At 39.4% G+C, this 27,491-nt stretch overlaps 1 protein-coding gene across 3 annotated transcripts in view; it reads right to left on the minus strand.

Annotated features, from left to right (window-relative positions):
* Positions 1 to 190: 190 nt before the first annotated feature.
* LOC106936018 (pleckstrin homology domain-containing family G member 5-like) overlaps positions 191 to 27,491 on the minus strand; it is a 56,840-nt gene continuing 29,539 nt past the window's right edge. For 2 of the 3 annotated variants that reach the window (XM_015016790.1, XM_015016789.1), the window contains exons 3-8: positions 3,646 to 3,787; positions 1,586 to 1,685; positions 1,323 to 1,383; positions 1,030 to 1,121; positions 808 to 944; positions 191 to 465 (exon numbers count right to left, since the gene is read on the minus strand). In XM_015016790.1, the coding sequence (XP_014872276.1) occupies positions 206 to 465; positions 808 to 944; positions 1,030 to 1,121; positions 1,323 to 1,383; positions 1,586 to 1,685; positions 3,646 to 3,787 (792 nt within the window). In that variant the 3' untranslated portion in view covers positions 191 to 205. Of the gene's footprint in view, positions 466 to 807; positions 945 to 1,029; positions 1,122 to 1,322; positions 1,384 to 1,585; positions 1,686 to 3,645; positions 3,788 to 19,386; positions 19,639 to 27,491 lie in introns of those variants that run through there. The other variant, XM_015016791.1, reaches the window with a different exon arrangement.

Below are 27,491 nucleotides of genomic sequence, written 5' to 3' on the forward strand. Positions count from 1 at the left end.
TAAGGGCCCCCAAACAAAAAAACAGGGGAAAAAAAAAAAAAAAAAAAAAAAAAAAAAAAAAAAAAAAAAAAAACATCCACCATGCTCATCCATGAAGATGAGGAAGGAAGAGGTTTTATGGGACGGAAGGAACAAAAGGGAAGCTATGGAAAATCGGGAAAAGGTGTGGTAGAACCAAACAGTCTGTGGGAGTGTCTGTTTGTGTTCAAAATGTGTTTTTGAGAGCTGGGAAAGTTAAAAATAAGGAGCCGGAGGAGGTGTGGCGAGCTGCAGCATGGCAAGAAATAAAACATGAACTCACCAGCAGATCAATGCTTTCACGGCGTCCCAGAGACTCGTGTGCCACCTTCTCTCTCGGGGTGAGGATGTAGGGGCTCTGGCCGTCAGGGGGCTTCATGATGGGCAGGCTGTGCGACCGAAAGTCCTTCACACCCTGCGCCACCTTCCCCTCGTCACCGGGACGTGCTGCACAGACGAAAATGAGGAAAAGCTGTCTCAATTTGTGCAGACTAAAAATATATCATGTATGTACCAAAAGAAGCTCTATCTGCCATAGTTTCTGTGACAGAAAATCCTACATTGCATAGTAGCAACATTTTCCACAAAGCAAGTTTCAAACATAAGTGAATGTTTATCAATGTAAAAAGTCCTCTAGAGATTTTTTTTTCTTAGAAATGGCAATTATACGTTGAACTGTCGTCTTTCCTTGATTAGTCAGTTATTTGTTATGACCTGTGAATGGACAAAAGTCCAGTGAGTTGGACAGAAGATCGGTTGTTAATGAAAGGTATGGTTGACAGTTTTTACCTTTAACTTTGAGGTAGTGTCCTCCTAAGCGATAGGCCTCGAAGTGCAGGGACAGCGGCGTATTGGACTGATCAAGGAACAGGTCGACCCGCGACAGCTCGATGCCATTCCTCTCAAACACTGGACCTAAAACCTCTCTGACAACACAAGACACAAAGACGTTTTGAAAAAACACTTTTAACACAATTGATTTTGCTCCTGCCATCATCTGACTCGTCTAACCTCAGTGTTTTCTTTTTCATAGCCGGTACAATCTCTGTGTTGATGTCTACGTTGAGGTCAAACTTGAGGCTGAAACACTCTTTGCTGGGGTCCTGCAGAGAGCAGATGGACCGTTAGGCCACAGTGGTGTTTGTTCCCGGCTCATCCACAGGGGGGCTCCTTCTTTTTGAGCCGTCTGACTCGCTCAGGTGAAGGACAGTCGTGTGGAACCAGAATGAATATTTTCTAAACTCCCGTTAAAAGAAAACTGCTGCCCCGTTTAAAACAAAGACACAAACAGGAGAGTTACTTACATCAGTGTGTCGTCTCCTTGGCTTCTTCTTTCCCAACTTCATCCCCACCGTTTTACGCTCACTGCAAAGCAGTTGCAAAGATGAATCATTATAAAAATCAAGCGCCAGCTCTTCAAAACAAAAGAAACTGCCTGCTGAAAGTCAGCACGACGCTTAAAAATACAAGACACACTTCTCATGGCCGTAAATGATCCTCCTGTAAGAGCATGAGAGGCAGGAGGAGTGCACAAACACTAGCAGGACACGGGAGGAAGGTTACCGACCCGCGGTCGTTGCTCCCTTCATCCTCTTCCTCCAGATCGGGGGGGGGGCTGGTGCGTGGGGGGCAGGAGCGCGTGGACACGTTCCGAGCCAGGATGGAAGCTGGAGGTTAAGAAAACACAGAAGTCACTCCCTCTGTTGGATCACAACTCATTTTACCTCAAACGCTGCAGTCCACAGAGCTGACACAAATTACTAAAACACACACACAAACAAACCATGTTAACCCTTAAGATTAGCACTCTGTGGTTCTAAAGACAGCCTGCTGTGACTTAAAATACGAGCATGGATCCTAATACAAACAATACAGCCTCATTTTATGATAGATTTTATGTGGAGGCTGGAGCTGACACCAACAATTATTTTTTGTAATCAATTATGACAAATGAAAGAAATTGGCACATTCTGTAAATGTTTAATTTAAGCCTTTTAATTCAATTCTGTTTTAAATTGAGAAAAAGCATTTTATGGCCCAAACTGCACCAACAAAGTATTTATTTAGTGCATGCTTGACCATTTGTAGCAAAGGATGCATCTGAAGGACTTTCTGATTGACTTATCAATACAGTGTAGAGCTAATCTGTTAACTATTTAAGAAAAAAATAATAATAATTGGCTTGCAAATGGCGCATAGTTTCAAACTACATCACTTGAAGAGTTCTTAGTAGAATGAAACATATATTTTTGGTACAGTTTTGGCTTAATTACTGCTGAGTATGTTCTTTGAGCAAATATCTGTAGTTAATATCAATCGATTCATCCTGATCAATCCAATAAGCTGTTTCAGCCCTAATTTTTGTATTGGTTAAACATACTAAATCTAACCTCATGAGTTCAAAACATTTTGTAACATTTATTCAACAAATATGAACTTAGAGGAAATAAATTCACAGTGGCAACCTAATCAGATAGTACAGGATTTAAGTGAGAAAGTTGCAATGACGTGCAGCTCATGGTGAGCATCTTTATTAACTCATCAGGAAATGTGATCATCTCTATAAAAGGAGGAATTCTGTCTGTTTGATGCTCCAGGGCACACAGGTGTGTTTTAATACAATGCCAAAAAGGAAAGACAACAGCAATGTTCTTAGAGAAACAATAGTTGCTGCTAATCTATCTGGGGAAGGTTAAAAGGTCACTTTCAGACATATAGAAAAAAGAAAACATTGTTCATAAGAAAGAATACATTACTGCCTGTAATCTTCCCAGGAGTAGAAATCTGAGCTAATTGACCGCTTACATCCTGGACTCGGTCTTAAAATTAGAGTAAGGATTATTATGACAATTATTTGGGGAGAGTTCAAAGTAAAGCCACTGCTTCTCCGCAATGAAAGGAGCAAGTTGAGGTGGTTTGAACGTCTTATCGGGATCATCCCCGGGTGGAAACATCCCGATAATTTCTGGGGAAATATTTTGGGAAAGATGGCAGATTTAAAAAATGGGGAAGAAATGTGTTTTTATCTGGAGGAAAAACTGCGAAACTAGACGCATCAAATTTAAATTCCCAGAACTAGAAGTAGTTTTGTCCAAACGGCAATAAGATGAAAGCAGAAATGTTCTAAATATGTCAACACCTGGAGATGGGGGAAAAAAAAAAAAAAAAAAAAAAATGAAACGCCCTCCGTGGCTAGTTTGTACAAGCCCCAGATCCTCAGATTACAGCCCACTCCCCGCTGCTCAGAGGTTTAGATGGGAAACTGGGGTTGTCTTTGTTGAAGATTAGTCAGGGTTTGAAAGTCACCAACCAATCAGAGCTTTGTGTGAGTGAGCCAACAGCGCCATGCGTCAGGTTTGAAGTCAGGTTTCTGTGGTTTCACCTGAACATTTACTGCATTTGCTGCTTCTTGCCAATCAGAATGTCTTTAAAGTGAGTGATCGGAGTGCTTAGGCACAAAAAGGGAAAATGATCGACATCACCTGCCTTATATAGACAACAATAAAGACCTGGCATGCGTGATATTTACACAGTGAAGGTCCTGTCATGAGGTAATGGGGGATGACTTCATCCCCCTACCAGGCAGAAGGGGCGGGGAATGGAGTACCAAATAAAGAAATCATCTACCTTGAGGTTGCAGGTCGAATCGGGGGTGTCGGTCAAAGTGCATGTTGTCGGCGCTCTCTGGATGGCATCGTGAGTCACATGAATCACACAGATGAAGGGGGCTTTTGCTGTTCAGGTCCTGGCAGTCTGGGTGGTGGCAAACCTGCACACAGAACAATGCACAAAGTCTTTACATCGAAACAGAGAAACGTTCAAAATAAAATAAAAAATAAAAAAAAGAAGGGCTGGGCTGGAGTGAAAATGCCATCATGGTCACACACTTTTAGAATAAACAGCTCCCTGCTCCACTATTGTTTCTGCTACAATTAAAAGACCGCAGAGGCCGCCACAGGCAGCCCTGAGGTTTGGCGACTCCCACCATCTGTGCCCCTCTAAAGTCACCTCATGTGCTGGTCTGGGATCTGCTTACCCTGACATAATCCAAAACTGTACCCCCTACACTCAATCCACAAATCTGAGAATAGGTCAGCAACTGGGAGATGCTGTGGGTCCAAATTAGGAAGCTTGAGAGCTGCAGTATTAAGGATCCGTCTGTCTCTGTTCCAGACATATCAAACCACACCCCCCAGCTTTCCCCACCACCTTCAGGACTAGTAGACTCTTCAGTGTGTTGCAGCGAGGCAGCACCGACAGCCGGCTCAGGAAGCAAGGGACGTATGGGGAAATACAATGGAGGTCCTGCTAATGTACTTCCTGACATTGTTTCCTTGTGCTCGGAGGAGTAGTGTGTGTGTGTGTGTGTGTGTGTGTGTGTGTGTGTGTGTGTGAACAGCAAATTTTGGAGCTTTAAACAGGGAGTGTAGCCCTCATGAAAGCAAAAAGAGGTACATGCTAATCATACAAGCATTATTCACTAGTCTCAAGAGAAATATGCCCTCATTGAAAGACTGTGAGCATCACATCAGGTTGTTGGCAGTTTTTAATGCATCACCAGATCAATTGGGGAGAAAAAATGACCTCATGAAAGATGAGGTTAAGTTTGGGTGAGTCCAAGTTGAAGACAGTCTAAGGGTGTTTTCACACCTGATAGTCCAGCAGACTCTGACTGGGAACCAAAATTGCAACATTTGTGATTGTGATGCAACATTATCAGTTGGTGCGGTTTGTTTTCACAGCACTGTGTCAAATGAAATAACCCTTTAAAAATTATTTCCATCCCCCGCCCTATTGTCTGTGGTGACACTGCACAAGAATCACTGAAGTCATGAGAGCAACTTCCTTTTTCACAGAATTTTATCAAAAATGAAGAGGCAGATTTTACTGGTTGCAGGATTTCTCTTTTTTCGTTGGTAAAAGACTTACTTCTTCCACAAACTAGCAGGTTTGTTCTGGTTATATTTACCCAGAATTCCCTGGTCTATGGTCTACTTCCTGCTTTGGAGCAGTCTACGGTTCACTTGCATCCACATTTTAGATGGACCAGAGTTCATTTTGTTTTGGTCCACATCAATGTTCGATTACACATTCACACCTCCCAAACAAACTGGACTTTCTAGGCAAACGAGCTGACGTTACAAACAAGGCCAAATGGAGTTAGTGTGAATCCACCCTCAAAAAAAGACCAGAGAAGTACAAATCCTCTAGCTCAATCGAGCAACCTAATTGGGGCCTGCACACTGTCAAAGCCTTCTGGCGGTGCAGCAGAGATTAAAGCCCCGCTCTGAGTTGCACGAGCCAGAGTCTTTTCCTGCAGCACAGACTCCTCACTTCCTCCCCTACACCCAAGGTCGCTGCACCCAGGTCAAGCCACTGTCGAGCTTTAAAGCAAGAATAGATCACACTCTGAGAAGAAGCCCTGACTCAGAGTAAAACTAAGGAGAGGTCAACATGAAACCATGCAGTTTGTATTCACTCATTCATTCCCAGATTTTTGTCTATCGTCTCCATCAGTTCTGAAAATGCTACATATTAAGTACCAACTATGTCCGGCTCATTACTTTTTTTACTAAACTACTGCAGCAAATTGCAGGTAAAAATGACTTGGGCGTCTCTCCTGCCACTGACTCACTGATGTCAGACCATCTCCCAAGGATCAAAACGTAGACGTCTGTTACAACATCTCCTGATGTTTCATCAAAACCGCGATTCTTTTAGTGAGTTTCCCCATCAGACAGAGCGAGAAGGGCAGAGAAAGGTGAGCGAATCAAACGGCAATCTAAAAAGAGTGTACACAGATAGGTGAGCTCTCCATAGCACCGCACTGAGGGGTTCGCATTCCTGCCATGACTCAAGCAGCTGAGGAAAAAGAAGATTTTAGCCAAATTCAAGAGTTCAAAGCAGGAAAAAGACTTACTAAAATCTCTGAAAGATTCTTCTGTCAGTGCTGGGTTTTAGTGTTTCAAATACTGAACATTCCTATCCTTTTAAAACTGTGCATATGCAGATCCGTGGTTTAAATCCCTGGAAAGGGTTATGTTATTTTGGGAATTCTAAAAAAAGGAGAGAATAAAAAGTTCCCAAGAATTAAACCACTGGTAAGGTCCATGAAAGCCAGGATTGTTATAAAGATCAGACAGCTGAGCTTGACGATTGGATGCAGGTCATGTATAAAAACCTTTTATGCAACCAGGGTTAGAAAAATTGTATGATGGGAAAAAAAAAGTTATGAGCAGAGTGGCCTTTATCCCAATAGTGAGCCTGGCCTACTGAGGGGGTTATGAGAACTTTGTTTAGTGGTCTACATGTGTTTTCTAGATCAGGAGGAGGCTTGTGTCCACATCTCTAGAGGTATTTTGTGGGTGGGGTGTTTTAGGAGTATGGGGCAGCTGGCTTATTCTTAAGAGTGGTCTGGTTCTTGGTACTACCAAAGCAAGACATCATGAACTAGATTGGTTCAGACTCTTGTACTGACATGGCAGGGCTGACGGTCAACTCCTTCAACCCTGAGGTCATGATTTTCTTCCAGAAAAATGTCAACCACTCCCTCTGGAAACGGAGTGAGTCTCTGTCTCAAGTAGAAAAGTTCAGATATCTCTAACTCGCATGTGATGTCAGGATGGTGGAGGAGATGATAAACAATTACATGGAACATGACATACCGATTATGTCTAAAGGAACAAGATTCTGGAAACAAGCAGCTGAGGTGAACAGGACAGGACCTGCAGGGATCGCCTTGAATGAGCTGGAGACCTGGCTTTCCTCGCTGATCCTGTAATTTGTGGAGTATGTACAAATCATACAATTTGAATCTTTTCAATAAAAAAATGTAATTAATATCACATCTTTTTGTACAAATGATTGTCAACTGTTCACTGTAGGCCTCTGATTCACATCTACTATAAAGAATTCTGGCTAAATTGGTAAAGATAGAATCCCAATATGGACACAAAAACACAAAATTATACCAACTACCTTTTGTCTAGTCTCCAGTGCAAATATCTTGGTATACTTGAAATGGGACAAAACTAACTTACAAGTAACTTTTTTGCAAAATACAAGTTTTTAGTCAGTAATTCTTGAATACTGATCAAAGGTACTACTTCCACTGGGAAATTTCTTCCACTTACAACGTGGACAAAATGTCTTCTTACAAGTTAAATCTGCCAGTGAAACAGGTACTTTTTATCAATATTAATGAGTTATTGACTTAAAACAAGCTCCTATATCTTGTCAAAAAGTTACCTGTGAGTTAGTTTTGTCTCATTTTAAGTTTATTGTGCACTAGAAACTCGACCATAAATACTTGTCAAGATGTTGAGGTTTTACAGAGTTACGGTGAGGGGCTGAGTGTGCATGAAACAAACACACGTCATGCGATTGTGTAGTCTGTGTATCCCTTTGCGTGCCAGCTCTTGGATCTCCCTGGATTAGTGGACACACACATACATCCTCTCTCGAAACAGCTGAGAACACACACACACACACACACACACACAAGTGGTGCCACCATAGCGCTCATCTTGGCTTAGCACGTCCACCGCCACGTGGCACCTGACTTATGAACCCCTGTTTTAACACATCCTACAGGCATGCCCATTTAACACACAGACACACACAGAGGAGAACAGACAGAAAGGCTGCATCACCCTGAAGCAGCGGATGTGATAAAGCTTGACCTGTTTGAAAGGAGATGAGTCTATTGTGGTGAATCAAAATTATTACTCAATCAAAACTAATCTTAAGCACACCAAGCGCTCTGCTCAGAGTTTGGTCTCTTTATGGTGCAAACTAATGGATGCTTACACCAGCGGTTAGATCAAGTTGAGATTCAAAGAATCACTTAGATTCATGACCACTGATGGTTTAAAAATCAGTCAAGCAGTGAAATTTGGCAGCAGTTTCCTCACAGCCATCAGATCTTTGGCTAAAGAGGACAATCCGAGGAGAGTTTGTGCAGGTTGTCACCTCCTCACAAGCTTTTAAGTTCGTTGCCAGGAAGTCTTCAGATCTACAAAAGGGCTACATATATATTTAAACTTTCACCGACATAATGTCAAGAGATGATGGGATTTAAAGAGAATGTGCTCCGTCATGCTCTTACCGACCTTTTTTTTCCAGAAAAAGCACTCTAGTTTTCTGTTTGTGGTTTGACTGAACTTCCTCTGAGCTCACTCAGGCTTCTCTGGAACAGCACGTCCTGCCAGAGTTCACCTAGCACTTATGTAATAGCACACACAACAGAATGAGTGTGCATCATGACAGAAGAAGGTATGAGACCCGCTGGGGTTGATTTCTTAAGGAATGCATCTTCTCGGAGATAAGAAAAAATAACTGACTCCTTTCTTCCGATTTCTTTCCCTGCAAAAAGTCCATAAATCTGGGGTGCACCGACATCTTTTATGGCTGATTTAAAAGACTCACTTCCCCCAGAGCAGGAGAGTTTGCTGAAATAAAGCAAAATACTCAATTCGTCATTAGAGAGAATGTCTAATGAACACTTTAGAAAACATTACAGACTTTTGGAAGAGTTATAATCCACCCAAGCCATGAAGTTGGGTGGTTTTTATGTTTTCACACGTCTTGAGGGGTCAAGTCAGTCAAGACAGGCCACACCAACGAAGAAAGTCAGAAAATCTGCCTACTCGGATGTTTTCATGGTGTACATTTAAAATATTCGAAAGAAAATGCATTAAGGTGCATTTGATGTTTCAACGATTAAAATAGATAGTTATGGGGATTTTTAGAGGGGTCTCAAGTATTTGCAGATTTTACATATTCACGGCTGTCCCTAGACCCAGTAGGTTCACTGCATAAATACATATTTGCACAATAGAGAATTAAATATAAGATGCACCGATGTGAAAATTTTAGTTTATAACAATATTCTGTTATTGACAACAATCGATATTTACCAGTACTATATAGATATATACATTTTCCTATCTTAGACATATAAAGATACAAATAAGCATTAGGAAATGTGTTTGGGATACAAATCACATACATACATTTCAGAGTGGGTTTATTACCTTCGCTTGTGAGATGCGACCCTGGACAGAGTCGCATCACACACCTGCTACCCAGACACCTGTACTAAAGTATTTACAGCACTGTAAGGGGCAACACTACCTGTGTGCACTTCAGTCATTTATTCATGCAACATCTGTAAGTCTGTGCAAAAAAAACAAAAAAAAAACAACATTTTGCCATTTAGATCCAAAATTCAACAACTACTAAAGTATCTCAAGAATGAGTTATTGTATTTAAGGACTAAGACGCCTCCTTGATGGCTGCAGACCTTTCACTTCCATTACTGCCTTATTACACTTCAAGCTGTCACTTATTCTTAAGGGGTGATCTAAAGTGCAACAAAACCATAACTTGATAAAAGCTACATTTATTAGTAAATATTTTTAGAAATCTACAATTTGTTTCCAGCAACGCATCAAGTCATGAGGTTCTATTTCTGAAATTAGCTTGACGAGCTTGATGACAAGCTTATTGAGAAATTGCTTTCTCAGCCATTTTTTTTCTTTCCCTTCTTTTTTTAGTAAATTCTGTGGGAAACAGATAACACTGTCTAGATCTAATAAAAGAAGAGTGATGTTCCCTGGTAGATAATCAAAAAATCTACATTCAGGTTTATTCACATTTGGACTTTGAGCACAGTTTTTTTTTTCTGTATTACTTTTTAAGGGAAGTGCTGCTATCAACAATGATTAACTTTTAAAGTTATTAATCCTTACACAGTTGTCCATAAATTGATGTTAAAATATTTACAAATGACTCATTTATGAATGGAAAAAGCTTTTTGAACCACTCTGGCCCCATGTACAAATATAAATATCCACCTTGGTAAATCATGAATAAAGTGTGATTAACTATACCATCTTGATCGTGCACCCCGATCTGATTTCTATCAGATCTGCACACCTACACAGAACCTGTTTGACAGCAAACCTGTTTAACGTTTGGTAAGTTAAAGATACCAAAAGCCAATACATCATACAGCAATCTAAATTCAAGGGCAGATGAGAAACAAAGTTTCTAGACTATAACAAACAAAACAGACAGTGAAATAGTTATACATTTATAGATATTTTAGATGTGATAATTTTAATATATTCTAATTTTATCACTATGACTAAGCTCCACTAGACTGATATTATATCCAAAAGTGAATTAAAGCTGTATATTCATGTGTTCTTAAAAAAAGGCTTTACTTTAAGTAGGTCAAAACTTAAGCATAAGATTTGATTGGGTAAACATGTGCTTAACTACATCCCACATAGCCTGACTGTTGGAAATTATATGGAGTACAGAAAGCTTAAAGTATTTAGTAAACATTTCAGTTATGGTCTTTTTTAACAAACAATGTTTAGTCATTGTTGATTAAAATCACCTCTCCTCTCTTGTCAGCACTGCTGATTCAGGCTGGAGGTGAGAGAGTAACAGAATCAGGCAGAAAACATGGAGCAAAGGGTTAACTAAAAAAAAAAAAACCTTATCTGTGGAAACATGACCTGCCATGCATTACACCTCTGCTTCAAAACACACACATGCTGCCCACACCCACAGAACAAAGTCATATCTCTGTCATTGTTTTAAGCAACCATCTCCAAGCTCACGTCCACATAGACACATAAACATGGGGTCTAATCTCTGAAAGCTCTCACTGCAGGCACAATCCAGGCAGTGTGTTTAATTGCATGGGCCAACATTAATGTTGCTCATCAACACAAAAAAAAGATGATTCCAGTTCCTGTCCCAACATGCAAATCATCACCTATGTGACGGTCGTTGCTAGTTATCACAGTGTGAACTTCTCAGCTCATTAGACATGAAGAGCTGATGGAATGGGCTCCTCTGTCATTTTTTCCTTATTACAAGCTTGCGGTCTTTTTACCCCCCCCTACTCAGTTCATGCAAACAAGGTTAGAAAACACTCCAATGAATTCCAATAAAACACACACCCACACACCCGCAAACGATTGGTTAGCGTTAGAGCAGCAAGAGTCATGCACGGTCTTGTTTAAACAGTGACTTGCGGGTAAGTCGGTGCAACATCCAGACAGACTTTGGTCAGACCAGCTCACGCAGACTGAAAGTCAAACTAATCAGAAAAGCCTAAACTCAGACGCACCGCCACCTCATCAGCGGTTCATAGTCTACAGGAGACAACTGCTGTCTCCTTTTCATGGTCAAATACACTGATGCAGTGACCTTTGTCTAAACCTAGGTCACTCAAATACAATTCAGAGAACATGAATAACACTAAGCATTTTGAATTCTCATGGAGAACAGAGAACCCTCCAGATGGATGTGCGTCATTAACCATCATACCTCGTGCTTTCTTTTAAATCTTCGAAAGCCGAAACTTCAATTATCCAATGTCAAAAAGCAAAGTATGAATGAAAATAAGTCTCAGCACTTGCCTAATCTTTTCTTCCATAAATCTAGTCAAAGTTTTCTAACATCACTGTACCATTAAAACCAGATGGACTTGAGCTAAATGCAACGTTACACATTTAATGCCTCACAAATATAATCAGATGCGTCATGCAATAACGAGTTAAGAAATGTTGCTTAAACCTCGTTTCACACGCTGCACTTTCAGGTAAGTAGGTTATTTTGATGTGAAACCCATACTTAAAATGAAATATCGTACCATTAAGGGTGCGGTGTGCAGAACCTGGATGAAAAAATTATAGCCAATTTAGAGGTTCAACATTTTATCACATTAAAACCACATATTTCATAGGATTTTATGTGATATACCAACAAAGAGTAAGTTCAAGTGGAAGGAAAATTATGCTTTTTTTCAATTAAATAAAACCCAGATGAATAAAAACCATGGCATGCATCTGCATTTTAAACTAATGTGTACGTGAATTTGTGTGCGTTGCACTAAGGATTATAGAGCCATAATACCATCCAAACGGAGATGGTGGGCTCATTGCAACACAGTGTGGCAAGACACACTTTATCCTGGTTCCTCACGTACTTAGTGCTGCTATGATACCTCTATGCCAAACCTACTAGGTAATGGCATGAAATGAACACCAGGATGCATGCAACAAAGAGATTTTACAAAATTGAGAACCTTTGCTGCAACTCCTCCCCACATGCAAGCCGATTTGGTGAAGAAAAATAAAGTTTTAAAAACACATTGTCCACTTTGTGCATGACACTGTAGTGTTTTTAAAGAAGAAAATATGACAACGCCAGAGTCATTTTTATATTTTTCCTGTGTCTGGTTCACTTTCTCACTCCGTTACCAGTAAACTTCAAAAAGAAGGAAAATATACATATTTGAAATAGCCAGACCAGGTCTCAGTCAAGTGCCGAGTTCTCTTCTGATGCCTAAATTTATGCTTTCTGCTTGTTGCAAATTAAATCACTTAAAAACCAATCTTTATACTGCATGTACCACATATCTTGTGGTTTCTTCACTTTTTGTCAGTCTGTGCATTTATTACTCAAACTCGCATAATAATGCTTTTTAGTAAAGTCTGACTCGTTTGAGATTTCAATTTTTGCCCAGCTGATGCATCTGGCGACGGCACCGAGCAGCTTTTCTGTGGTCTGGATGGTTTTTTGGGTCAGATCCTTTGTGCAGACAACTTGCAAACACCAACCAATGAAGATTTGCAGGTGTTAGAACTGAAAAAATAAACAGCAATCGGCTCACATCATTATCTCATCCTCACATATGGGCTTTGTTTTCACAAAGTTTTTTGCTGAACAATTCTACCCTGCAGCACCAAGTCAAAAAGTTGAGCTGAGTTCAAGGTGTTTTAAAAGATCATTAAAAAGAAATTGTATGAAAAAAAATATGTTTTCCAAAATGTCCATCATACTTAATAAAATCTGGAGAAAAAAAAATTGTTTTGCTGAAATCCCTTAATTGAAAAAGTAGAATTAGCTTTTTTTTTTCTTTTTTTTTAATATTGGTCAAATTGATTTTGACCATCTGGAGTAAAAGTTTTATTAACCGTATAGTCGCTGAGGTTTAAGGTGAAGTAGCAGTTCATAAGTCTGCTTGAGCTTTTGATAGATACTTCATCCAATGACCTATTTGGTATTTCTTTGAAGGTGTTTGCCTCTTTCCAGATGGTTTCTGTAAAGAAGATTCCAGCAACTAATCAAATTCCTGATTCACCTGCCAGAGATCAGTCAAATGATTTTAGAAAACAGCATCTCTAAACAACTAATATTGGTGGATGAGTCCACACTTTTCCCAGCAGAGGCATGTTGTCCATCCTTAAAATCCACAGTCCAAAATGCAGCTTTTCCTTCAGGCTCTTAATTGCTAACTAAATATACAACATCAGCTTCCGTATTAAACGTGATGGATTGCCAGAGGAAAAAAAGAAGGGAGGGAAATGCTTGTAAGGGGAGTCTGGAGAAGGACTCTTATGCTGCCTTTTTCCAACGAACTACTTTTCATTGTCCTCTTGGGAGAAGAGCACACGACCCCCATGGCGCCTCCCCCATGTATGCTGGACAGAGCCCACTTTCCTAAACTTTACAAAGAGCTGCCATTAGCTGTTGCCTGGTAGGTGGGATTGAAAACAGTGCAGAGGAAGACTGCAGGAGATTAAAGAGAGGGGACACGCCTTGTCCATGTCTGATTTATTTTTTCAATAAATAAACAATGCATCTGTTGAAGAGCCCACTCGCCTGCTTTCTTCTCCTGCCATGTGTCCTCTGGCTGAGCGGGGATGCAGGAGGAAGAGAGCCAGGCCCTGGATTTTACTGCGGACCTTATGCAACTGCACTGCCTTCCCGTCTGTAGGTCTGTTCTAGATTAACAGACTCGCCCCCTCTGCTCTACAGTACAGTACATATGGCTTCACTCAAACAGAGGCACTTGTTGTGGTTCATACCTCCTGGAAAAGGTGTGTGTGTGTGTGTGTGTGTGTGTGTGTGTGTGTGTGTGCGCGCATTTCTGAGACATATGTTGGGCACAACTGTAAAAAGAAAGTGGCAAAAATTTCCTGAGAATAATCACTTGAAAGCAAACATCAAATAGAAACGGTGGTCTTCAGTGACTCTGGGTCAATCTGTGCCTTTTGTAAAAGTATGTCAATGTACTCTTATTTTTTTTTCTTTAATTCAAATATTCACAAATTCTGGAGATAAATGGTTTTATTGATTTATATATCTTTGTCCTGTGAATTTGTTTAACACAATGCTTCTACTTATTTTGGCTCCAATTCATGTTTGGGCTTTCTGCCTCTTCAGACCGATTATGGCCTGTAAAAAGAAAAAAATAACCATTTGTAACCTCTTTTAGGTAGATATAATTTATACAATTAATCAGAAAGTGGACCCCCAGAAATGATGACAACATCCACAGTTATCTCCAACTTGAGGATACAGCCAATCAGAGCCAAGGAAATGAATGTCGATCCATGATTGGTTAGTACTAGCCAATAGTATGTCGAGAAGAATCGAGTCCAAGTAGTTTCACTTCTCAAGCTACAATTTCTTTCATGTATCATCGAATCTTACATACGCCCAAAAGAAAACTTTACAACCAGGTGAATCATGTGGAGCCATGTTTCATAGATTTGGGAAATTAGGACCAAAACTACAAAAGTGTAAAACAGCCAAGAGGTGAAATGACCAGCATCAATCCCAAATGGAGGATGACTCTTATTTTCAAGTATTAATTCAACAAAACTTGCAGTGCAGCTTGGCTGAGTCACTGACTAATTGAGAAAGTCATTCCAGGTGACCCGTAAACTCTGGAGTGCCTGGATTTAAAGATCAGGAATTTGATAAGCTCGCTCCGTTCGTGTGGAGCAAAGCCAAGTAATGACTTTTTATCTGGTAAAAATTGAGCATTCAGTGAGTCAATTGAACAAGGCTGGATTGTGCAATACTTTTATTGAAGCCTCGAGGAAATTAATATCTGTAAATGTGACAGACGGAGCTTCGTAGCATGAAATGGAGTAGAAGGAGATTCATTATCGATATAAATACAAACTGCACCAGACTGGGTTAAAGCTGAAGAGTGAAGAAGGCAGGTGTGGACTGAGTGTGCATCCGCATTTGCCACTGGCTCGGAACTGAAGGGTAATATTAGAGAAGTACTTCATTGCATTTATTTTATGGCTTTATACTGCCTCAAGGATGCTTATTCATATGCAAAATATAAGTTTTTCGCATGCTTGGGTTGAGTCAACTGCGTTTTGATGAAACTGCTTTAAAAAAAAAATCATAGTACTTTCTAGGGAACATGAAAATAAATTCACATGTTAAATTGATCCTTAATGCAGTGGAATAGTCTCACACCGACACATCTGATGCAGTTGTAAAGTAGAGATTGTTTCAGGTTTCTTCCCATCCTCCTAATCTTATGAGACGGTAAGATGAATTAGGTCTTTGCTCAGTCTTGACTCACGGTTGCAGCCGTTTTAAGCATTTTAAGCCTTGCTATGGACCAGATGTGCAGCAATTTTCGTGAAACCATTTCCAGGCTTGTTAAAACAGCAGTCTTCCAAACCTGAATGATTCATTCACTTGAAAATTTTGTTTCAAGGGAAATACGTCTCCGTAATCAAACACCCCAAGCAACTATATAGTCAAATATCATAAAACTGTTTCACTTGCATTTTATAGTGGACTCCCTATATTTATGAAAGTTATGGAGCACAACTGTAAATATTTGAGTCCCCACTAAAAATGTCTATAAATCTATTTTAATAGTTCAAGCACAAAATATACCTTAATACATGTTATTAAGCACAATGGAAACAGGCCTTAATCTCACTTTTGGGGGTACAGCCAGTAAGAAAATAAAATAAATGGTGCATCTGGATTGGTTGGTTTGCAAAGGCCAGCCATTAAGTGTGTCAAGTATCACTGTGCCTAGGTATGTTGGCTCCTCAGCTATTTTTCAATTATTTTACATGCTATACAAAGAAATTCGTGAATAGGCAACTTTTCCGAAAACTTTTGGGTGCAAAACTTTTCCGAGTTACATTCCATGGAAAATCTGGAATTGGGTGCATGAAACATTGAATATTTATTATTTGTTTAGAGTGAGATAACTACAATAAAAAAAATAAGTTGTACACAATTTTGTCCTCGAATGAGATTAAGTGGGAGTGCTGTATTGGTTTTCAAACAATGTTATTCAAATTGCAATAAATAAGGCCTCTTCCTTATGTATTGCAAAGCAAAAACCAATAAGCAGCGGTGGTGGAGATGATTTTCCTAAGATCATAAGCATTAAGACAAAAAAAAAAAAAAAAAACTGGTTAATTGATGTTTAATCAGTTTTAAACCCAAAACCTAATACTTCTCCACAATGTGCATTATTTCCAACCGCGCAGGATGACATTTGCAGCTATCACTAAAAAAGATAAAAAACAGATCTTATCAGCCTCTGGCATTTGTCGTTTAGAGAACTGCTTTTATCACATCTTCATAAGATATTGTTGATCCTAGAAACGGTTGCCAAGTTGATGTTAGACAACCGCTGTTCAGGTATGAGGTTTATGGAACGGTCAATCAGCAGTTTAATCCGTTTATCAAAGCCACTTGAGATAAAACCAAAAGCCATAATGGTCACAATCTGCTGGAGAAACACCAACTGCGTCCACAGATAAGGAAGCTACAACAGATCCAGGTTACGGCAGGAAGTCTGTATGTAAACTCTGCTGGATGTTTACAGCGAAGGTCGATTATGGGTTTAGAGTTCTCCCTTCGGCAAAGTTTGCGTAACCAACTGACCTTTTGGGGATTTTTAGAACGCGTTTCTGGAAACAACAGGCAACAAATAAAACGTTCACAGAGCCAAATAAACTCCACAAGTGTCTGACAGACCCAGGCAAATGTTTCTGACTCACTCAGTGTCCAGATCAGACTGCCTGACTCACTCGTTGTTTTATAGGATTTGGACACCAGACAGATTACAGTAACTGTAAACAATATTTCATAACATCATCCTCCTCTGCTCAGTGACACACATTTGAAGAGGGAAGTTATTTCCCAGATTACATACAAGCATTTTGAAGAAGAGGGTCAATTTACTACTAGAACATTCTTAAAGTTATTGTGTAAGCAAAAGTTCAACTTTTGCACATTTGTCACATTAAAGCCACAAGCAACCATATATGTACTCAAAATTCAATATATACAATGTACAAAATGGTGATAAATTGCTTCAAAGATTTCCAAATAAAAATCTGAAGAGTGTTGTATGTATTTATGTTCTACACCTTTATTCTGATACACTAAAATAAAATCAAGTGCAACCAATAGCCCACAAAAGTTACCTATAACTTTCTAACTTTCTGTAAGCATTTATGATGAATGATACTAAAAATAAATGTTTGTCATATGTTGCAATGACTTTTCTGAACACCAATTTTAAAAATTGTCCTCTTGGCAACTATTTTGGCTTTTTTTTAAGTATAAATTACTGGAATGGTACAAACAAATTGAAAAAAACTGAGTAGCTATATGGCTAGAATAAACTTCAACAGATTTTCACATCACTGAAGAGAATGCCAAAAACATTCACTTCAGATCATCAACTAGTTTCATCATCTAGTAATTTGAAATCCATTGTGAATTTGCATTCTGACATTTTTAGGAGTATGTGAAATTTTGATTTTCCAATCATGCTTAAACCATCATAATTATACATAAAGCTTTGTCACATAGCTTGAAGCAAAGAAAAAATACATTTACAAGCAGACTTGGCTTCTTTTTTTAGTAAATTATTAATTAAAAGCTTTGTGTTTACAAATGACTAAGAACTGAATTCAGGGCTGAAATTTCACAAAACAGACCATCACCATAATGAGACACGGTGGTGGGAGCATCATGTAAGGGGACAGAAGCTGATTAAGGTTGATCCACGGAATTAAACACACGGAAAGCCTAAAAGAAGCTGCAAAACACTAACAGTTTTGCCTAATGTTAAATAATAAACTTTACCTACCTCAAAATCTGATAAGGTTTAGGTGACTGCTCCACTGAAGCCAACTTTAAAGACACATTTTGACATATGGCCTTACCAGTTTCCAAGGTACGCCAGAGGCAGCAAAGCATGGCAAATCTCTATTTCCTATTTTCCCCAGTGTGTTGCAAAGCGTCAAGCTTCGTCTCCATCCCCATTAACCTTTCATACTTTTTCCTCTTATCACAGAAAAGTACACTCAACCTGTAGTGAAGAGCACGAGTCGGGTGAGTCTTTTATATAATGCAACTATGCATTCCAATAAGAAAGGTATGTTTCAACATGCAGTAAAGTTTGCCAAAGAAAAATATTGCCTCCCCAGCATCTTTCACAATTCATTTTACAATGCGAAAAAAAAAAAAGAAGAACCTCGCCTCCTTTTCCAGTGAAGTCTAAGCCAAAAACAAAACTGTGTCGTCACAGATTGAACAAGTTTGGAAGAAAGTCAATGTGATGGACTTGAATGTTCAAATTGCTTTTTAGAAAAATGCTGAAACGCGGCCTAATACTTATATGGCGCCTACCTAGGACTCAGTCACAATATCGCCAAGAAAGCAGGAAATTCCCATAAATCTAAATGAAAATCTGGGTCATTTAAAGGTAATTAATAACTATGCAAGAAAGCACTCGCAAATATCTGCTTTTTTCTTTCGCTCCCTCTACTTCTACAATGTCAAGTGTTTCAATGGCTGTTTGAGGCAACGCTGTCTGGCTGGACTGTGACGCAACCTGCCTTCCTATCCATAGCTTCAGGGCAGAAGAAGGAGGGATAGGCAGGAAAAAGGCCAAAAAAGGAGGAAGTGAAAGGAACATAAGTGTGTATTCCAAGTCAAATTAGACCTTACAACTGAAGTCGATTTGTACTTGCGCTGTTCCCAGTGTTAGCTGGAAATTGATTATTTGGAAACCTACTTCCAATTTGCTCCAAAGAATATGGAAAGGGAGAAAGAGAGAGGGAGAGAGAAGAAGCGGTGGCGGGTGCCACACTGGTCTGTTGATATAAGAAGCAGATGTGAAATATCCAGACGCAGAAAAGAGGGAAGGAAAAAAAAGTGTAAAAGTGCCGGTCTGCACAGTTGTAGATGCGTGTTCCCTTTAGAGTCTCAGACAGCCAGACTGGAAACCATAACAATCTGTGAGAGGCTGTATACTACGATAATGAATTATTCACCTAAATAAATCAGAGTTGTCATTAATTCTGAGAAGGGAAAAAAAAGCTGGACATTTACAGATTCCCCAAATGTTCAGTGTTTCACCACAATGAGTTTTGGACAAATTGAGTACGTTACAAATATAACTGATTAAGTCAAGTTGGTAGCGTAATATAGAGCCTCGGATAAAGATAAAACGTCAACATATAGTAATTTAGTTCTATTACTTACCATAGAAAATAGCGTCCCAGGAATGGAGACCTCTCTGACTTTCAGGGCAAAGAACCAATCAATGTTTCCAGGGTCAAACAGGCAGCAGGTGGTGAAGCTTTCTTAGTCCCAGGCTGAATCAAACTTACTCTTTAATTTCTGAATCTCAGCTTTAAGTAATCCTGAGCTTGAGTGAGAACACCAGAGGCAGTCAACGAGGCAGACTGTTGGATAGAAAGACGTTCACTGTGTTTACCACAGTGATCTACTGATGAGGTACACTCAGAAGCGAACAGAAATAATGGACCCCGCCTCCGTGCTCAAGCCCCACAGGCTCACACACAGTGCGGCTGACTCATGCAATGCGCAACAGAAACGGATCCTTTTTTCTTTCCTTCCCTCCTCCTGAAGAATGTTTGAGGTTGTCCACCAACTTCTAAACAGCTTAATCAAGCTGCAACTCTGTTTTACTGGGCAAACGAGAAATGGCTTCCTCTGCAAGTCTGAGTTCAGCCTGTGACCGATTCAGTGCTTCATTTGAACTTTAACCCTGCTGGGAGGTAAGGTCGGATGAACCATTACTGACTGGGGAAACGGTAATGGCATAAATCCGTCAACGTTGCCTTTCACAGAATAATGAAACTACATTTATAGCGCCTTCTGTTCAGTCTGAACCAGATCTTAACCCTCTGATGGTAACTGGGTCCTTTTTAACCCAGTGAGGTCATCTTTTTGCAATATCTTTGTAATGAAAAGTTTTCATCACTTCATATTCCAGGTATTCCTCAATAAACATGTTGCCGATATCATGCAATTCAAATTTTTAATTTACCTTTTATGCATTTTAAGAAATAGCATATTTTATGTTACTATCCCATTCTTCCATGAGTGCGTCCAAAATGACCCACATTCATTTCCTATAAAATTTAATGGGAATCTTTGTTTCTTACCAACTGTGACTATCAGAAAAACATTTTTTTGTGCACCAAATGCACTGAGACCTAAGTTTCATCCCTGAAAAATATTATTTTACACAGCAAGAACTCTTACATATAAGTATTATCTTTATTTTTTATCTCTCAAATGTATTTGTGTGTCGATCATCAGTGCTGTGACAGCGTTATTGTCACGAATCAACATATTAGCCTTCTTCAAAGTTAGCCAACACTAATTATCCAACATTACCACCTATGCTTTATTGTGCATGTGTATTTGTGTGTGTGTGTGTGTGTGTCTGACACCCTGGATGAGAAAACCAAGAGAGAGAGTGTGTTGAATGACATACAAAACCTGTTGATCAATGTTCTTTTATCATCTCAAATAAAATAAAAATTCATAGGTATAGAAATAAATGTATAAATAAATGAGCCAGAAAAGTATAGAGTGCCTTCTCCGGGTTGGGGAGGATGTCCTGCACCAAGTTGAAGTATCACAGGAGTTCAAGTATCTCAGGATCTTGTTCACCAATGAGGGAAAAATGGAGAAGGGATCGACAGGCGGATCGGTGCAGCGTCGGCAGTGAAGCGGTGCTGTACCGGTCTGTCGTGGTGAAGAGAGAGCTGAGCCAAAAAGCGAAGCTCTTGATTTACCGGTTGATCTAAGATCCAATCCTCGTCTATGGTCATGAGCTTTGGGTCATGTCCGAAAGAACGAGGTCACGGATGCAAGTGGCCAAAATTTGTTTTTTCTGTAAGGTGTCTGGGCTCTCCCTTAGAGATAGGGTGAGAAGGTCAGATATCCAGGAGGGACTCAGAGTAGAGCTGCTGCTCCTTCATGTCGAGAGGAGCCAGTTGAGGTGACTCGGCATCTGGTCAGGATGCCTCCTGGACGCCTCTCTGGTGAGGTGCTCCGGGCACGTCCCACCAGGAGGAGGCCTGGGGAAGACCCAGGACACGCTGACGATGTTTCTCAGCTGGTCTAGGAACGCCATGGGTTCCCCCAGAGGAGCTGGAACAAGTGGCTGGGGAGAGCGAACTCTGAGCCTCCTTACTTAGGCTGCTGGCCCCGTGACCCGGCCCCAGATAAACGGAAGATGGATGGATGAATCACACAATCAAAATGACAAAAGTAGCAGAAAAACACATTGATTGTAACCCGGGTCAAAAAGGACCCAGTCACAGAAGACTGTATAGTCAGTCACTTACGCATCAGAGGGTTAAATAGTGTCTTGCACTGCAAAACTAAAATTGTCTATTTTTTTATGTATTAGTTTTTGAAGGGATCATCCAAAAAGTCATTAATTGTATTGAGATTGATTTGATGTGAATCTATATGATTCTTTCACTAGAATTAAGATTTTCAAGCAAAAACACAAAAAATATCAGATCTCTCAACTCAAAAATGAATCCCCTCAGTTAAATACTGAGCATAGTCAACACTATGTTGAGGGAGTGAGGGTAAGGAAGTGGCACTAAATAGAAAAACAGATCAACAAAAAAAAAAAAAAAAACATGCAGCTTTGGGTCAATTCAGCTATTTAGAACAAACACATTGCCATTTATTTCCTTCCTGCTATTACTTTCCATCTGTAAATTGCAAGTTTGTTTATTCATCTTGGTAGTTAAACCTTTGTCGCACCATTTCCCATCTTCCCATTTATGGTAGCATATTGAAAAGTGCAAGTTAGACGCGTCCAACAGTGAGGAAACGAAAGGGGTTTTGTGCAACATCAAGTTCTGTTTCTACCCAGACAATAGACGATCACATTTCCCCCCTCGCCCCGCTTTGACCAGACAAGAAGGTCACAGTTGTAACTGCAGACTTTTTAAGCTCCAACTCAAGCAACACCCTGAGCTTAAATGAGCCGACTACCAGCTTACAGCAATATGTGGTAAACTGAGAGCTCATCCAAACAGATTGCTTCTTAGCTGATGGCTCACAATAAAGTTGCATCTAAAGAAACCAATTAGAGTTCTTCTAATTTTAACAAACGTCACAAAACCACAGTATTTAGCTACAAAGCAGACCACTTAAAAGTTGTGAAACCTAGATTTAATGTGAAAACCAAGACTGCTTTCAATATAGCCTAGCAAGACGACAGCAGCTGAAACAGAAAATGTACGTTTTATGGACCAGAGATGCTTAATTTAAAGAAAATCAACTTTTATTTGTTTACACTAAATCCTGCCAGCTGAATCTTTCATAAAATAAAGGGGGCTATACTGATAAAATCTTCATGCAATGAAATGCGGTGATGTTGCCACGTCAGAGTTTGTGAATTTTAATTTCAAAGTCAAGACAAGCGAGAAGGAATTATAATTGTATTTTACACAGATATGATCCTTTTTGTCTACTGCAAAGTAACCTCAACCTGTGGGGAAACGATGAAGAGCAGAGTGCCTCCACCAATAGGTTATTTGGTCACCATGGAGACTGAACATGGACTTGTGGATAAGCATCATTACTAACGAGTTACACAGAAGTCTTGGGCTCACCTCACTGTCTGGGTCATCTACAGAAACTCGATTTCCTACTTCGAAGTCAGCAATGACCTCTCGACATTGCTGACTTGTAAATGTTTTACTGCAAATTTTGAAAGTGAGATTAAAGTTAGGTACTTATTGTTAGTACTTTTTGTCTTTTGCACAACACATGCACAAACTGAACGAATCACTTCAGTGACATTTCTGAAACGACCAGGATGTAATGGAAAGTTGACACAAACATCTTAAATTTAGAGATGGCATCATAACAAATTGACATATAAAAAGCCACGTCAACTTCCTGAGTCTAGACTTTAAGGCCAAGTTCTAAATAACTTTAGTTCTTTAGATATCCCACCAACTTTAGCTCTGTGAAGTCATTGTCAGTAAAAACTCACATCTTTGCATGATATGGCCAGCTTCACCAGAGATGCATGAACATCTAGAGAATGTATCCACACAAAAAAAGTTCCTAAAGACTCACAGCTTAAGATTACATCAACATGGATCAAAATGACAGAGAAGTATTTTTATTACAACAGCAGAAAAATGACTAGAATACCAAAAGATTTACACCACCTCTCCAAATCTGATTAAAATCCCTTCAGACTGTGCCAGACCAGATCACTCTGATTAGACATTTTTGGCTTGATCTTTTTTTTTTTTTTTAATTAGAGTATTAATCTGATTATAAGAGACCCACAAGAACCCATCTAGTGATGTCATCATCCATAAACAGTTTACGTGTTGTACTGACAGTTTTTGTAGAGTCACCGCTTTGGACTCTGCTGGGATTTTTCAGGCGTATTCATGGTCTAAAAATAGTCAAGTGGTGTTACGGTTTGTGGGTTTTTATATTAACCCTCAGACTACAACTCTGTTCTTTAGTCATTCAGGTTAATCCAAGATGAGCCATCTTTAAATCCTCCACAATTAGCTAGCTAAAGAAAAACTATTCAGACCCCTGAGGGACAGGACTGAAGAACGGGGGGTTGTCAATGCTCAAAAACCACCAACGCAGCCTGTTGAATCCCCGTCTGCCCTACCACCCCCCACCGCCAGAATTAATTAGGGGAGGCCATATATAAAAAGGGTGGACATCAGTGGAGCTTTTACCCTGAAAGATTCAATGGAAACGGAGCTGCCATTGTTAAATCAAAGATAAGGGGGACTAAAGGCGTAAAAGACGAATAAACTGAGTGACCCTCCCTGCCTGAACTTAGCATCAACTCCTAGAGAATGATACGCTCCAACTCCTCGAGGGGGTGTTTTAAATAAAGGTGACAAACAAAGGGAAACAATAGGACTTAAGATCAAATAAAAACTGAAGGCTTAGAAGTGTGACAAAAATAAAGAGTTACAACTAGAATGTACTAGTCCTGTACATCCTGAACCTTCTTCAGTTCTGAACAATCAAAACGATTAGGAGGAGTTCCAACAGCTTCTCCAAGAGATTAGACAGCTAGATGTTGGGATTTCCCATGACAGGACTCTGGATGTAGAGAAGTGAAACATAAATGAAAGTGGAAAGAGTGAAGGTCTCTTCTTCACTCACTGAAATCCACTCAGAGCAGCTGAAATATAGCCGTTCCCTCTGCAGTGTCAGTAAGGTACCCCCTTCCTGTTATTCTGCCGTCTGCTGCTTCCTGACTGAAACGCTCCCGGGGGTTCGGCCTGCCATCACCACCTCATCCCCCTTCAATGTTTACATTTCCGGATGAGAAACCGTATGAATTAAAAAAAAAAAAAAAAGCTGTGACAAGCTTGTTTGTCATTTCTGAATGACCTAAAACAAATTTCTTTCCACTGTATTTGATGGACAGATGCATCCACATTTCAGGCTTATTTAATGAGCACTGTGTTCATTTTATGGTTTTAGAGCTTCATTTTAGTCTGTGAAAGGTAATTTTAATGAAATCCTGGAATATTTTGTAAATGTTGAGTAAAATATAATTTGAAATAAAAACCAAACCAGCCCAAGCTGATCTGCTCATACAACTTTTAGAACTACAAAAAAAAGATTTTTCTACTTTCTCAATGACTTAAAAATTAAACTGACTTTGATTTTGCTATAAAATTTAATCCAAGTAAAATCTTCTGAAAAGGATGAGTATATTTACACCTGCACAAAAGGTCCATAACATCGGGAAAAGCTCCGGTCTGGTTAAAAGAAAAAAGAAAAACTCCATTATCTACACCATTTTTGATACCATGGCAACATGTTTTGAAGGATCAGGGTTCTTTCTAATGAAGAACAAAAAAACAAAAAAGTGGATTGGAAAATATGGCAGTACTTGAATATCTAACTTAAGCTTCATTTCTTAGTTTGGAGGCAAGTTAATCTGAATAATATTCTTTATAGATATGTATATCCTTGATTAGGAGCTTGGAATGGTTGAACACCATCATTGAGCCGCTTGTATTGCTAATATTTAAACAGACAGCATTAGCTTGTACCATTTCTGCAGCTAGCATTTAATATTTTGCTCAGTTTCTTCAAGCAGCTCCAAACAGCAATCTTGAGTTAAGCAGGTATCGATTATGGATAAATTAGCTGAAACTAATGGGAAAAGGCACAATCTGGTCACCCAAGGTAGAACACACTAAGACAGGATTGCAGTATTGTAGAAAAGCGATGCAGGACATTCTGACATATACACCTGCCATCTGGAAAAAGACTCCGGCCATGAAATATGGCTGAATTTCCAACTCTTGCTCAGATCCGACCAAGACGCATAACTCCAAAAATGGTTTTAAGGTGTTGTTCAGCTAGCTTACAGTACTCTTACAGATGAAGCACGAGATGATGAAAGAGATTTTCCCAAATGACATAACAGATCATGGCTCACCCTTTGATTTGGAATCCAGTTTGCATACTGGCTTGGCTCCCGTCACGGTTTCGTGACAGTAGCCTGATATAAAATGAGTCACTGGGTGAAAGTAATCAGCTTCTCTATTTGGTATGTCATATTCATGTTAGCAGTGGAAAAAAATAGAGATCCAGGAAGAAGACCTCCCAGTTTTACCACACCAGACAGATCCTTGTGTGTGTGTGTCTATACAAGAATGAGCTGCTGTAGCCTGTAGCAGTGGCAGGGATCCACATCTGCACTGGAGAAAAATGTTCAGATAAACATTTTTAGCATCAGTAAAACCTAAGGAAGAAATGTTTAGCTTTCATAGGAATAAATCTGGCTTAGAAGAGTTTATATACAAGTGGGATACAGGAACACATTAAATACGCCAAAGCTGTGATTCTGGTTGAATCCATGCGTTAATCTTTTCATGGTGGTAAAAAGAGGACAGCCAAAAAAGTTGGTCTGAAATTTCTCAACCAACCAACAGTGGTACACTTACAGTAAAGCTCAAAAGCATTGATATTAAAGCAACTGAACCATTTTTATGAGAAAGACCAGCCTTTAACATGTTTCCACTATCATTTTGATGAGGACCTCCAAGTCCCTGAGGCTGGAAGGTCTAATTGCCATTAACCTAATCTTTAGCTCTTCCACAGATTCCCCATCAGATTCAAATCAGCACTCTGGCTGGACCATTTCAAACCATTAATATTACTTTGCGTCAGCAGAAACCTGTTGGTAAAATTAAATGATTACTTTAAACTTGGCAAGGTTATGAATAATTTGGGTCACAGCTGTTACCGAGATCAGCAGACTGTGATTACCAAAAGATTTGAACTATTTTTATACTGTTTGACCTTTGCAACCCCACAGGCGACGCACAGTCAAATCAGGATTAACAAAAAGGTTATTTCCATAATAACCCTCAGAAAAGTTTAATAGCCACCAGATTCTCCCACTGAGGGCTAACTGGGCAGTAATTTCTCTTTCAAATGTTACTTGCTCTCATTTCCCAATATCATAATTGTGAATAAAAAAATAACCATAAATGTGTATAAATTTGGAAATATCACAACTACTACCTTTCATTCCCTGCAGGAAGTCATACCATAAACCACCTACTTAAATATGCAGTGTTTTCACATTCAGACAAGTTAACTCTGCAGTTTAAGGAGCTCTGTTTTGTTTTTAATGTAAGGGAGTACAGGAATTAAACTTGATTTAAAACTGCTTAAAGACAAAGGCAAATTTACCCTAGTAGATGTTGCTCTAGTGAACAGTTTTATGTCACAGGACTAACACAGAATCCATGTCAATTTGTCATTTCATCTGCACATTCTGTAAACAAGCCTGATTCCCAGACAACATGTATTAGTTGGCTCCAGATGGATTTTAATCAAACTAGATTTGTCTAAAATAGACTAAGGCTCACAGTGGCTTATAATTTAGGTCTCATCCGTGTTGACTAAATACAACCTGTATTACTCTATCCTACTGCTAATTAAAGGCAACTCTGTTTATGTTGACTGTCCTAAAGTCTTAATCTGACAAAATATCAATATTAAAGCACCGCAGTTCAATTATAGAAACAGAGGGTGAGGTGTATAAGGAAAAATACAACGTCATGGTCGACTGTACTGGGCAGTAGATCTGAAAGGTCTGTATAAACTTGTTCACTCTTAATCTAACAGCTAGATGAAGAAATGTTGAAAAATGCCATGCAGACTCATCTTTTCCTCAATGAGCAAAATACTTCGACTTTGACAGTGAAGATCAGTAAGATAAAGTGACATATTTAATCTCTACATAAATGCAAAGTTTCCAGATTGCAATTTTCATTATCAGT

This window comes from Poecilia latipinna, unplaced genomic scaffold (assembly GCF_001443285.1).
Source record: "Poecilia latipinna isolate Pla-1442-1.1 unplaced genomic scaffold, P_latipinna-1.0 Scaffold2063, whole genome shotgun sequence".
NCBI classification, from domain to species: Eukaryota; Metazoa; Chordata; class Actinopteri; order Cyprinodontiformes; family Poeciliidae; genus Poecilia; species Poecilia latipinna.